This window comes from Mustela lutreola, chromosome 16 (assembly GCF_030435805.1).
Source record: "Mustela lutreola isolate mMusLut2 chromosome 16, mMusLut2.pri, whole genome shotgun sequence".
NCBI lineage: Eukaryota > Metazoa > Chordata > Mammalia > Carnivora > Mustelidae > Mustela > Mustela lutreola.
The window spans coordinates 48,361,080-48,375,592 of NC_081305.1; the positions used below are offsets into that span (position 1 = coordinate 48,361,080).

Consider the following 14,513-nt stretch of genomic DNA (forward strand, 5'->3'; position numbering starts at 1 on the left):
GGGGCTCAGTTTGTTGAGCATCTGGTTTCAGCTCAGGTCATGATCCCAGGGTTGTGGGATTGAGTCCAGCATCAGGCTCCTTGCTCAGTGGGGATCCTCCTCCTCCCTCTGCCTGCTGCTCCCCCTGCTTGTGCTCTCGGTCTCTCTCAAATAAATACATAAAATCTACAAAAAAAAAAAAAAAAAAGAATCACCCTTGTGTTTAAAGGCTTCATAATTGTGGCAGAGTTCTTTCCTACTGGGTTCTGGTGGATTCCAAATGAAAAGGGTAAACCAGAGTCTAGGTAGAGCCTGAAGTTTGAAATGTATAAGCCGGCCTATGAAATGCTTCCTCTCTCCTGACCTTTCCACAGAGACCGTAGCAATGAATCAGAGACGCAATCGCACTAGGTTCACAGAAGATCAACTGAAAATCCTCATTAAGGCATTTGACCAAAATCCTTACCCAGGTTATGCTACCAAACAAAGACTGGCTTTGGAAGTCAACACTGATGAGTCTAGAGTCCAGGTAAATCACAAATTCTATATCTTCAAGACTAAAAGTGGAAAGGGAGGAGAAGGAATCTGCTGATCGAGCAGAGCTACATAGAAGTCTGAGAAGAGCTTTGTATGGAGTATCTTTGTGGGGGGCAACAAAGCAAAGCTTATTGAGTGACAGTACAGAGCTAAAGAGGGAGGGGACCTAAGAGGGTTGCCCTGAGGCATCCTGACTGACACCCAGAACTGACAAGGATGTTGCTCTTTGTCTGACTTCACAAATGTGGGTACTGAGGACGAAAGAGCGGAAGGAGTGGGAAGAAGACGGGCAGGTACTCCTTCAGGCAAGAGGAAATGTTTGGACTACCTGTAAAATACATAACTGCAGTATCTACTTAGTAACTTAAAAGATTATTACAGTCCTGTTGGGACCAGACTGTGGAGATGCTAAATGCCAAGCCTTGACCTAAGACTTCGGCAGATGTGACCGGTATCAGTAACAATCCCAAGCTTTGATCTAGTAAGAATCACATATACGCCCTTGAAGAAAAGCAGTGATGGGGTTGAGATGACATAAACATACTTAATTCTCTTATTTTGTTTTCCTCACTTAAGATTTGGTTTCAGAATCGAAGAGCTAGGCACCAGTCCCAGAAAAAGTCAGAACACGATGAGGATTTAGAATCAAGCCAAGACCAAGATCATGCTGAAGAGGAGATTCAGAGTAAATAGTCTGCGCCAGTCCTGGTCCCTGGCAGGGCCTCTCGGGTGCCCAAGTGCCTGTCTACGCTGGAGCTAACCCTTGCTCCTAGCAGGAAAGAATGTTCTCTTTCTGGACCTTCTTCCTGCTCGGGTCTTCAGGTTCAGGGTTCAACATGGCCCCTGGAAATTCTTCCTTTCATGGATCACGAACCTTCATCTTTTTTTTCCTTTCACACTTTATTTATTTATAGGAGAGAGAGAGGGAGGAAGAGAGAGAGCATGAGAGTGGGGTGAGGCCCAGAGGGAGCAGACTCCCTGCTGAGTAGGGAGCCTAATGGCGGGGCTTGAGCCCAGGACTACAGGATCATGACCTGAGCCAAAGTCCAAAACTTAAACATCTGGGTGTCCAGGTTCATGGACCTGAGACTCTCCTCTGTTTACATTCTTTCCACTGGAAAGAACCAGCAACCTAGCCATATACTGCATCTCTTCTAGAACTTTCTCCCTGTAATAAGCTGGGGCAAAGCCCTCTTAAGGAGAAGCAACAGGCTTCAAATTAGATGGGAGACAGAGTGAGGCATGTTTGGGCTCCTTGTCTGAATATGTAAACTGACCTCTGAAATGTTCTTTGACCCTTGATCTCACATTCGTCCCAGGCAGAGAAGACAGACGGCACCGTTCCAGCTATACTCCCTCACAACTACACACCCTCATCCAGGCATTTACGAACAACCCTTATCCTGGGATCAATACCAGAGAGCAACTTGCTAAAGAAATTGGCGTTCCAGAGTCGAGAGTCCAGGTAAGTGATGAAGAATTCAACTGCTCCATGTCCTAGAGACAGAGACGTATGGGAAGGGGAGCTACGTGGACATGACAGGCACATTCCCTCTCCAGGGCCTTTCCACAAGCTGTTCCCTCCATCTGGTAGGTTCTAGCCCAGGATCACTCACAGCCAGCTTTCACCCCCTTCAGTTGGTTTTTTGTTGTAATCAATATTCTTTTTTTCATCTTTTCACTGCATTTATTACTAATAAAAAAATTTAAAAAATTCATTCTCCATTCTCCAGTAGCTCTTATCCCTCTTGCCCACATACCTGACCCATTTCCTCAGGACCAGTTCAAAACTGAGCCTGTCCATTGCCATTTTCATAGGAAGCAACCAGTGCAAGGGATGTAGCAGAAGGTTGGAGGAAGGCAACAGTGTTGTTCAGGTTCCACCCAAAAGCCAGCTGGGTGGAGAGTCACAGAATTCAGACAAAAGGACTAGTGACCTGTTAGTGACATAGTCTAACTAAAGTGGGCTGGAGAGGAGATAGGGTAATCTGCCAGAGCCTTTAGTGAATGCCTCAAACCTAGAAGAAACTATACTAGTAGAAGAATGGGGAGGACCAGGGAGGCAGTCTTCTGGAAATTTCCATAACTCTCCCACATTGAGAGGTGTGGAAAATCGAGAGAACACCAAAGAGCCTGGCTCGTTTTGGCAGAAAAACTTAACTGTAGCATGAGGAAGTCACAAAGATGCCGCCCACATTGCGAAAGGCTACACAACGATGCCCAATTTCACCAGCACCGGGATCACAGACTAGAGTGGTGGGGATCACACTCCTGACATGGAAACTATGAGATGCAAAAGCAAGGAGAGTGGCCTTTCAGGGGGAAACTCCCGCATCCATGCAGACTTGAGTCCAAGTCAAATAACCTGGTGGGTACCACAGAGCAGCTGGCCACGCTGGCGTGTCACATAGAAAGGACTTGAAACAAGCAGGTAGAAGAAGAGAATGGCGGGAAACTTCTCCAGGGCTCTCAGGAATTGATGGCAGTACCGGGGACAGCTGCAGAAGCAACGGCACTGAAGAGGTTTCCTGTTCAGTGGCCAGTTGGACAGGGGGATGAGGACCCAGGAGGCAGATGAAGGGAGCAAAGATGGGGTCCTGAAAGGGAGTCTGGAGGTTAGTCAGAAGTAGTGCACACTGCACACCACCGAAGATGCCGCTCTGGGCCCAGGGGGAGGAGTCCAGATGATGAAGGAGTAGGGGGACCCTAAGTTTGTCTCACTGCTCAAATACAACTAGATAGTTACCAAATCATTCTTAGCACCTGAGAAATCAGTCAGAGGTCTGAGGAAACAAATACTCCAATTCTTTTGTTTGTAGAAAAACAACCACCTTTTGGAAAGTAGGAGTTGTTTTTGCTTCTTCTGTTTCTTCTTTTCTGGATAAAGTGATGAGGAGAAATTCATCCCATAAGAAAGAAGAGGAGGTAGTACTCGAAGCCAGGGATTTAATCAGCATGGATAGAAGTAAGATGTCTGAACAGGAATTTAACACAATGATTATAAAGATACTAGCTGGGCTGGAAAAAAGCAGCCAGAGTCCCTCACCTGTAGAGACAGCTCTGGACCCCAAATCGGGGAGGTGGCAGATGCAGGTGGGGGTTCCTGACAGAGGGTGGTGGGGGGAACAGCCTCATGGTAGCCATCCCAGGGGCACAGGGAAATATATGGCCTTCAGGCCACCGCAGGCTCTTCCCAGCTGGGATGGGAAGGCGGTCTCCCAGAGGAGGACGCCGATGCCTGTGTGGTAGAAGGCACAGAGGTCCTCGACAGTGGCCCTTTTTGGCTAAGTGTCAGCAATACAGGGAAGTTGGATTTGTCTCCCGTGTCCTGGGGTCCATCTTTGGTCAGGCAGATCTTCTTGATAAGAGACCAGCTTTTGAACCTTCGAGAGTTTCTCTGCCCTTTGTGAAAGCCTCCCCAGAAGGGACCCTGGTGACCCCGTCTGGGAAAAGGAGATTCAGCATCAGTCTCCCCTCTACCGACCACAACTGTTTGGACCACACCTGGGGCCTTGGCCTCCCTGAATTGGGCCTTTGCCCAGGGAGGAGTTGGGGGACTCAGCAGTGGTAGAATCATTAGACCTTGATTCTGGAGGACCTCTGTTAAGAGCTGACTTAGGGTCATCAGGCTTTCCATTGGCCAGGAGGTTACGTGGGCCAGTGGGACTCCTGTCCTTCTCATCTCCAGTCTCTTCCCTCCTGCTCTGGCATCGAGGGATGCTGCTGCTGTTGCTGCTGATTCTGCTTCTTCGGCTTCAGCGTCATGGTTGCGGCACTGGCCAAAGTGGGATTTGGAGGGTGGTGAGGAAGGGGCACGTTGGATGGTTTCCTATTTGTTTTCTAAACAGTGCCTGGCACATGATGATAAGAATTCATTGAATGAATGAAGGAAGGAAGGAATGTTACTTTACCTTGAATTCAAGCCAGACATTTGGCTAAACTCTTTAGATCTGCCATATTTCTCAACCTTTCTAATTATCCCATGAGGTTGGAAGTATTTTGTCTACTTTAGAGATTTAACATTTAGTTCAAAAATGTAGGATCCTTTTACTAAAAAAGAAGATTTTATTTATTTGTTAGAGAAGGAGCACAAGCAAGGGCATCAGCAGGTAGAGGAAGAGGTAGGATCCCCATTGACAGAGGAGCCTGACGCGGGGCTTGATCCCAGGACCCCGGGATCATGATCTGAGCTGAGGACAGACGCTTTACCAGCTGAGCCACCTGGGGGTCCCAGCAATGCAGGGTTCCAACGGAGTGTGATTCTTCCAGAGTAGTGTACTGCGTGTGTATTTCCACACCAGTGCTCCTTGCAGTAACCAGGAACCAAATGACAGGAGGAGGACCGATGTGCCATCCTCTCTGCTCTCTTCCTCCCCCCTTCTGTGTCTTTCATGCTGCACTCGTACAAGCATCTGCGGTGTGCAAGGAGCAGGCCTACCTGGTGAGGCATTCATGAAAACAGAAGCTTGGAAAATAGTAAGGGAGATGGGCAAATGAACCGCAGTTTCGATGGTGCGATAAAGTCACACAAATTCACCTTCTACATAAACACCAGTGAACAAATGAGTTTGGTACCAATAGGGAATCAGATGCGTCTGGCAGAGATCGTTTCACAGAGGAAAACTTGATCGGAGGCTTGACAGTCGGGAAACTCTCCAGGGGAAGACCCAGATAGAGGGGGTTAGGAAGGGCAGCACTGGCGGGAGACCGGATTCCGAAGAGCAGTCCTGCGGCTTCCAGAGAATCGCAGATCTGTCTACGGGCTGGTGAACTAGCATGTCAAAGATACTTGTGGGAGCTCCAAGTGTGGACCAGCTACTTGTAGCCAGTTAAGACTGTGGACACAAAACCCAAATGTGACATCATTCGTTAGCCTGTGACCTGGGAGATGGGGCCCATCTCTGATTAATTCCTGTATGCTCAGGCATGCTCAGAGGTCTTGAAGTGGATTACAGACTTGGAAAGTGTTCACTGGAAGGGTTTATATTTCATCCTTTGGGTGGGAGGGACATGCTTGAGGAATTAAGGCAGAGGAGGAGAAAGCATGCTACAGTTAAACCTTGAAATAGCTTCTCTTCCTCCAGAGTGAAGAATGGACTCTGCTACGGAGACTGGAAATAGGTTGGACAATCAGGGAAAAGTCAAGGAGGCTGAGGCATGGAAAGGGGTTAAGGGACGGCATGGACACAGACTAACACAGGGCATGGAGGTGTGGGGGACAGGGATGGCACGGAGAGGGAAAGAGAAGAACCAAACCTGGAAGATACGGCATGTTTGGCTTGGATGGCTGATACGGGTGTTATCCAGCAGGAGGACGGGGTTCTAGAAGAATATAAGGAGTCCCACAAGGTGGGAGGTGTCCGCCTGGGTTACCCAGAACGGATAGTTAGGAGGCAGCTTCCACAAGGCTCCCAAGCTCTGGGGAGGAGAGGATGCGTCCCAGTGAAGGCTGGAGATTTTACAGAGAAGCCCGATGGAAATGGCAGACTGACTTTTGAGTAATTGATTCGGCGGGATTCTGAAAGAGCATGAGCGGAGAGAGAAGAAAACAGAAGTCAGCGGTAGAAGATGAAGTGAATCATGTCCTAATAAGGTCATTCCAATATTCTTTGGGCTATTTTTCTCCTTAGAATTCAAAGCTGAATACATTTTTCCTTAAGATCAAGATATGGGTAGGTGCAGAAAAAATGAGAACTTATCTGAATGGCTTCGTCAACAGGGGACTAATTCTTGTGGCCATCACAAGCATGGCAGACGGAGAAAGAGGGTTAGGATTTGGGTGTAGACGCCACGTACAGGGCTATGCATGTGTGGGCTTCTGAGACCAGCATTCATCTGCAGGGTGGCCTAGACCGTCAGGAAGGACGTGAAAGTTTCCAGGATATTATGTGACTTTTCCAAAGCCTGGTTTTGGGACTCCAGATCTGTGCTTTATTCTGCTTGCCACCTCTGTGAAAACCAAAAGTAGCAGCTGTGGGACAGGCATGTGTGTGTGTGTAATATATAAAAGCACGTGTTTTTCTAAAGTTATGTTATTATAAAATGTATACATATATTTAACGTTTGTGTCTAATGTGTCTAAATTACCTGTAGTGTAATTTATGGGCAGAGGCTGGGAGTAGCAATCCATTATGTATTACTGTGGAATAGAAAATATTTTCCTAGGGCACCTGGGTGGCTCAGTGGGTTAAGCCTCTGCCTTCGGCTCAGGTCATGGTCTCAGGGTCCTGGGATCGAGCCCCACATCGGGCTCTCTGCTCAACAGGGAGCCTGCTTCCCCCCACCCCCGCCTGCCTCTCTGCCTACTTGTGATCTCTCTCTCTCAAATAAATAAATAAAATCTTTAAAAAAAAGAAAATATCCTGGGTCATGGAGGAGGGTATAAAACCCATAATGCAAGTACTATGTGTGAGGTTCAGAATTTTGGGCTTTATCTCCAGACCCAATAGACTTTCCTAGATATCATATGGAATGACAGTGATTTTGAAATTAAGCCTAAAACAAACACACTCTTCCTTCTGCCTTATGACAAAAGCAATGGCAAAACTCCCAGACGTCACTTGCTTTAATTAATTCTCAGTGTTTTACCCATTTAGATTTGGTTTCAAAATCGGAGATCCAGATTCCATGTCCAGAGAAAAAGAGAACCTCATGATCAAGACTGAGAACAGAGACAAGACCAGCAACAGGATCTCTGGGATGAGAACATTCAAGGTAATCCCGCTGTCGCTCACAAGCCGAGCCTCCTGACTGTCCAGTCGTCCCACATGGGGGAGGCAAACCCAACTATCTCTTGGGAACTAGAAGATATTCTTACTCAAAAGAAGGATAAACCTGGAAGAAGGATAGGTTAGAAGGATAAAGCTAGAAGACAAACCTACTCAGATGCCTTATCAGGTTCCATGCAGTAAGGGGATTGGTTATAGTGTCTGAAGGCTCTCCCCAAGTTATGGTTCCCCCCAAGGAATTCCACTGGGCACTTTTCCAGCTGGAATGCAGAAACCCCAGGAGAATGGGAATTTTGTTCACTGTTGTCTTCCCAGGGCCTGGTACATAGTAAGCAATCAGTAAATTTTTGTGGAAGATATGGTTGACTTAATAGAAGAATCAGTCCTTAGGTGTGTTCTGCCAGGGGCCGCCTAGTGTGTGGCTTTCCCAGGGGGTAGTAAGTTCCACATTGGGCTAGGAAGGTGGGAGTGAGTTTACTTTCACGTTTGAATATACAAACTGGCTTCTTCCATTTCTCTCTCTCTTTTTTAAAGATTTTATTTATTTTATTTGACAGACAGAGATTACAAGTAGGCAGAGAGGCAGGCAGAGAGAGAGAGAGGAGGAAGCAGGCTCCCTGCTGAGCAGAGAGCCTGATGCGGGACTTGATCCCAGGACTCTGAGATCATGACCTGAGCCGAAGGCAGCGGCTTAACCCACTGAGCCACCCAGGCGCCCCCATTTCTCTTTCTTATCTTTGCCCATTGGGCATAGAAACTACACAAAATGGCACCAGTCTCACTCTCAACTGTCTTATTTCTCCAGAGCGAGACTTTCAGTATATTTTATGTCTTCACCCTGGGATCTAAATCTCTCTTCTAAGCATACTTTCAGCTTTTCCAGAAGTTGAGCCTGTTGGAGATGATAAGCAGAGCTTCAGGGAGCAGAGACAGATACAGGCACCACACAAACCTACTGACTGATTTGATCGTAGATCCAGAGTCCAGCAGATCTGGAGAACAAGGAAAATAAACATACCAGTAGAGCATTTTTCCAGCCATCACAGTAATTGTGCTTTTTAGTAAGAACCATTTATTGGTCTTCATCCCCATTTCTAGCACAGTTTCTAAAATTTTTGGACTTTCCAGTGATGAGAGAAATCAGAGAATTGGCACTTTCTGGAAAGGGAGAGGGTCTGGAGGTTGAACCATTTGTCAATAGCCAATGATTTATTATTATTATTATTATTATTTTTTAAAGATTTTATTTATTTATTTGACAGAGAGAAATCACAAGTAGATGAAGAGGCAGTCAGAGAGAGAGAGAGAGGGAAGCAGGCTCCCTGCTGAGCAGAGAGCCCGATGCGGGACTCGATCCCAGGACCCTGAGATCATGACCTGAGCCGAAGGCAGCCGCTCAACCCACTGAGCCACCCAGGCGCCCCTATGATTTATTATTTTTTAATCTTAATTCCAGGATAGTTAACATACGGTGTTATATTAGTGTCAGCTGTACTGTATAGGGAGGGATTCAAAAATTCTCTACATTATTCAGTGCTCATCACGGTAAGTGTACTCACAGTCCCCTTCACCTGTATTCCCCACTCCCCCTTACCTCCCTCTGGTAACCGCAGGTCTGTTCTCTATAATTGAGTCTGGTTTTTTGTTTCTCTTTTTTCCTTTGTTCATTTGTTTTGTTTCTTAAATTCCACATCTGAGTGAAATCATATAGTGTTTGTCTTTCTCTGACTAGTATACTGTATTTTAACATGTGTCTTTTAAAAAAAGTTTTTTAGAAGATTTATTTACTGAGAGCGAGGGAGAGGCACTTGAGTGGCAGGAGGGGCAGAGGAAGAGACTCTTTCAAGCAGACTCCCTACTGAGCTCAGAGCCTGACACAGGGCTCAGTGCCACCACCCCAGAGATCATGACTTAAGTTGAAACCAAGTTGGATGCTTAACTGACTGAGCCACCCAGGTGTCCCATCTATTTAAAAAGTCTTTATTTATTTTAATTTTTGTTTTTTAGTAATCTCTATCCCCAATGTGGGGCTCAAACTCTCAATGCCAAGATCAGGAGTTGTATGCTCCACTGCCTGAGCCAGCTGCACTTCCTCTGATTAATTTCATTAGCATGTTAGTCTCTGCATCCATCCATGTTGTTGCAAATGGCAAGATGTCATTCTTTTTTATGGCTGAGTAATATCCCATTATATATATATATATATATATATATATATATAGTCTTTATTTTTATTTATATTATATATATTCTTTATATATAATATTCCATCATATATATGTATATGTAATTTATCCATTCATCTATGGATGGACACTTGGAATGCTTCCATAATTTGGCTGTTTTATTTTATTTTTTAAAAGATTTTATTTATTTGTTTGACAGAGAGAGAGCACAAGCAGGGGGAGCAGCAGGCAGAGGAAAAAGGAGAAGCAGGTTCCCCATAGAGCAGGGAAGCCTGATATGGGACTCGATCCCAGGACCCTGGGGTCATGACCTGAGCTGAAGGCAGTAGCTTAACGACGGAGCCACCCAGGCATCCTCCTTGCCCCTGTGTCTGACTTTCACATAGCATTATGTCCTCAAGGTTTATCTGTCTCATGGCTTGTGTCAAATTTGTCTCCCTCTCTAAGGCTGAATGATACTCCATCTCCATCATGTGCATTCACCACCTTGGGTTTATCCATTTATTCATGGATGGACATGTAGGTAGCTTTCATCTTTGGGCTATTGCGAATAATGATTCTATAAACACGGGGGGTACAAATATCTGTTTCAATCTCTGTTTTTAATTCTTTGGGTTAGATATACACCCAGAAGTGAATTTTTGGACCATATGATGAAGAATTTTTTAAAGTAAACAGATATTATGAAGCAGATATCTTAAAATATTTAATAATAATATTAAATAATAATTTTAAAATATTTTTTTTGAACTAGGCTCTACTCCCAATGTGACCTCGAACTCATGACCCCAAGATCAAGAGTCACATCTCTACTGACGGAGCTAGCCCAGTGCCCCTAAAGCAGATATTTTAAAAAGTAAAGTATCTGGTCAAATAGTGATTTCTAAAAGGAGTGTGATAATTTCAAATATTCTGAAATTTCATACCCAGTCAATAAAGTTGCATTCTCTAAAAATTAAAAGTTAAATAAATCTGTTATGTAATAGATGGAGAACCTTTAATTGATGTGTGCCCCCGCCCACGAAGATATCTGTGACATATATACCTTATTTATTTATTTTTTAAAAAAGATTTTTAGGGATGCCTGGGTGGCTCAGTTGGTTGAGCGGCTGCCTTCGGCTCAGGTCATGATCCCAGGGTCCTGGGATCGAGTCCCACATTGGGCTCCTTGCTCGGCAAGGGAGCCTGCTTCTCCCTCTGCCTCTGCCTGCCTCTTTGTCTGCCTGTGCTCTCTCGCTCTCTCTCCCTCTGTCTCTGGCAAATAAATAAATAAAAATCTAAAAAAAAAAAGATTTTTATTTTTTTATTTGACAGAAAGAGATCACAAGTAGGCAGAGAGGCAGGCAGAGAGAGGGGGAAGCAGGCTCCCTGCTGAACAGAGAGCCCAATGCGGGGCTCGGTCCCAGGACCCTGAGATCATGACCTGAGCCGAAGGCAGGGGCTCAACCCACTGAGCCATCCAGGCACCCCATATATACTTTATTTTTAATTAAGTTCTTATTCTAATTAAGTTCATAGGTCAATAGCTATCCAACAGAAATCTCTGTGTTGTTGTAAACAGTCTTTCTTAGTGCTGTTAATAGCCACAAGCCACAGCTGATTACTGAGTAGAACGAATATGGCTAATGTGACAAGAACTGCATTTTTAATTTATTTTAATTTTTTAAAGCATTACTTATTTGAGAGAGAGGGAACACAAGTGGGAGGGGCCCTGATGTGGGGCTTGATCTCATGACACTGAGATCAGGACCTGAGCTGAAACCAAGAGTTGGACGCTTAACCAACTGAGCCACCCAGGTGCTCTGTAAGTTATTTTAATTTAAATGTGTATAGTCACTCTAGGAAATAAACTGAGGGTTACTGGAGGGGAGGTGGGGGGATGGCGTAACCTGGTGATGGGCATTAACGAGGGCATTTGATGGAATGAGCACTGGGTGTTTCATGCAACTGGTGAATCACTAAATTCGATCTCTGAAGCTAATAATATACTATAAGTTAATTGAATTTAAATTTTATTTTTTTTTTATTTTTTATTTATTTATTTATTTATTTATTTGACAGAGAGAAATCACAAGTAGGCAGAGAGGCAGGCAGAGAGAGAGAGGAGGAAGCAGGCTCCCCGCTGAGCAGAGAGCCTGATGTGGGACTCGATCCCAGGACCCTGAGATCATGACCTGAGCCGAAGGCAGCGGCTTAACCCACTGAGCCACCCAGGCGCCCGAATTTAAATTTTAAAAAGGCAAAAAAGTGTATAGTTCATGTGGCTAGTGGTTACCCTATTGAAGGGTGCAGATCTAGAAAGCATTTTGTGAACTGTTTCATTCAACATCATCGGCAGCATCTTTCCAATTTTATAAATGTGCTCTTCAAACACTGGTACCTATTAATTTGATGGCATTAGTATGTTAGAAAGTATAATGTAAAACTCTATTTTAATCACAGCAAAATTGAAACAGTGCCCTAGGGTTAATGAGGTTAAAAGTAGCAGAGAATGTTAATCTTATTTTTTAGACAACTGTTTCCCCCAATAAGTTACTGTGTCTTTTCAGACCCCACCAACAAGCCCACTAGTGACTGCACAAGCCTGGAACTCAAGGTCAAGTGATATAGCCCCAGCCAGTGAACAAGGAAGGCCCTGCATTTCTTTCTTTCTTTCTTTTTTTTTTTTTAAAGATTTTATTTATTTGAGAGAGAGCTCAAGTGAGTCCACAAGTAGGTAGAATGGCAGGCAGAGGGAGAGGGAGAAGCAGGCTCCCGCTGAGCCGGGAGCCTGATGTGGGGCTCGATCCCAGGACCCTGGGACCATGACCTGAGCCGAAGGCAGACGCTTAGCCAAGAGCCACCCAGGTGCCCCATGCCCTGCATTTCTTAAGAAAATGATCCCAGACCCTATCCAGCTTATCCCAGCTCCTGGAACATGCCCTAAGTTGTTTCCCTTTGTCCCGACATCAGGGGCTGGGTTTTGCTTCCTTCTGGGGACTTCTTTACCCCCAAATGAACAGGGGATATATGTTACATATATGTTTGCTCATTATGCAAGCTCCATCTTTACTCATGAAAAGTCAGGCTCCCCGACCCTTTTCAGCAATATGCATGTGGCCCCAACTCCTGTGATTATAAAAAACTTGTTCTCTCCCCCTTCCAGAAGGTGGGTTTGAAGCTCTACTTCCCACCTCCTTGTCTCCTCACCTAGCTGCCTCTTAGATAAACCCTTTTCTTGCTGCGAACCAGGGAGTGGCTCTGCTGCCTGTCAGGCAGAGGGACTTGGGCTCAGTTATAGAACCCAAACTAAGGATGGATAAATTTTAAGAGAATGTACACAACCCAAATGAAGAAACCTAAAATATTGCACTAAGGCACCTGAAAAGAAGACATGAATATTAGTAATGGCAGGTGGACAGTGAACCCAGAAGTTGGAAAAAGTACTAAATGAAGCGAAGGCATAAATACTAAATGAAGATAAAGTGATTTGAGCAGTTTGGGGGCAACGGTTCCTCAAGATAACGGAGTCAGAAAACGTGCCTGGTGAGGTGATGTTTTGAGCCAACAGTGACAGTAGGAGAACGCATAAACTACGCGAGGATCTAGAGGAAAAGATTTCAGACAGAGTTCCAGGTAAGAAAGGGTCGGAGAGACTGTCCGATATGGATGCTATTGAGGAAGGAAGTGCTGGGCACTGGAGGGGCAGCTTTCTAGAAGAAAGCTTTCTAGAAGAACACGTGAGCCTTTGAAAGGTTTCCAGGCGGTCTTAGGTTTAAAAGGGCATGGATCTGGGGCCCCCTGGGTGGCTCATTCAGTTAAGGTTAAGCATCTGCTTTCAGCTCAGGTCATGGTCCCAGAGTCCCGGGATGGAGCCCCACATCAGGCTCCCTGCTCAGTGGGGAGTCTGTGTCTCCCTCTGGTCCCTCCCCCTGCTCCTGCTCACATGTTCTCTCTCTTAAAACAAACAAACAAACAAATAGAAGGATGTGGATCTGAAGAACAAACCGAGCCAATAAGTGTTGGGAGGTTCATGAAAAAGAAGTGGGTTGTGTGTCGGGGATCCCACCAGTCCTGGACACTCCAGGGTTAAGATGAATGTAAATTTTCTCATCCACCTCATTTGCTATGAACCCCCTGAGTCAGGGTGCCTGGATGGCTCAATCTTTAAAAAAAAAAAAAAAAAAAAAAAAAAAAAAAAAAAAAAGATGCAAAGGAAAAGCATTGGATGCTTAACCAACTGAGCTCCCCAGGTTCCACTAAGGAAAATGCTTTATTACTGGTGTCCAGGTTGAGAACAGTATCTACAGGATGAGCCATTGTGTTTACTTTTCAGGAGTGGATTGGAGTTAGCAGAGATATTTTCTTTTCTTTTCTTTTTTTTAAGGTTTTATTTATTTGACAGACGAAGAGATCACAAGTAGGCAGAGAGGCAGGCAGAGGGAGAGGGGGAAGCAGGCCCCTGCTGAGCAGAGAGCCCAGTGCGGGGCTCTATCCCAGGACCCTGAGATCATGACCTGAGCCGAAGGCAGAGGCTTAACCCACTGAGCCACCCAGGCGCCCCTGGCAGCCTAGGCCCTGTTTTAACACTTCACATGTGTTAGGTCACTGAATCCTCATGGTATCCTCCCCATATTAGAGATAAGAAAAAAAACAGAGGCACGAGGAGGTTGTAAACTTGTCTGAGGACACAGCAAACTGCAAAGCTTGGCTTCGAACCCAGGTAACAGGACTCCCAAGCCCGTGCTCTTACCCATAAAGAAACATGTGCTCACCGGCGGGCCACTGTGTACAACTGTGCAGTTTGTGCATTGCATGGAAACTCCCACCCAGGGTGGAAGTAGGAGCTGAAATCCAGCTCGCTTTCTGCTCACCAGGCCATGGTCCCTGCTCTCTGCTCCATCTGCCTTGAGGAACAGATGCCTTTTTCTTCCCACAAAAGTGTCACCCATCAGCCAAACCATGTATCCAGGGGTCTGTCTGACCAGAAGGTGCCGGTCCCTAATTTGCACCCATCTATTCCAAACCCCAGCGGCTCTGGACGCATGGTTGTGGGACTCTGGGCACACTGGTTTCCCTGTAAGCAGGGATTTTCCTAATCTTC

The 14,513-nt window shown here is 45.5% G+C and overlaps 1 protein-coding gene and 1 pseudogene across 1 annotated transcript; one reads left to right on the forward strand and one right to left on the reverse strand.

Annotated features, from left to right (window-relative positions):
• The first annotated feature begins 364 nt into the window (after positions 1–364).
• DUXA (double homeobox A) lies at positions 365–7,181 on the forward strand. The gene is made up of 4 exons (XM_059151190.1): positions 365–508; positions 1,093–1,201; positions 1,836–1,981; positions 7,113–7,181. The coding sequence occupies exons 1-4, from the start codon at positions 365–367 to the stop codon at positions 7,179–7,181; spliced, it is 468 nt and encodes a 155-aa protein (XP_059007173.1).
• On the reverse strand, positions 3,648–4,447 carry LOC131818679 (proline-rich protein 3-like; annotated as a pseudogene).
• Positions 7,182–14,513: the final 7,332 nt, after the last annotated feature.

Coding starts and splice junctions, on each gene's coding strand:
- DUXA (XM_059151190.1), top strand. CDS start 365: ATGAATCAGAGACGCAATCGCACTAGGTTCACAGAAGATCAACTGAAA. Junction 509..1,092: donor CTGATGAGTCTAGAGTCCAG/GTAAATCACAAA, acceptor TCCTCACTTAAG/ATTTGGTTTCAGAATCGAAG. Junction 1,982..7,112: donor TTCCAGAGTCGAGAGTCCAG/GTAAGTGATGAA, acceptor TTACCCATTTAG/ATTTGGTTTCAAAATCGGAG.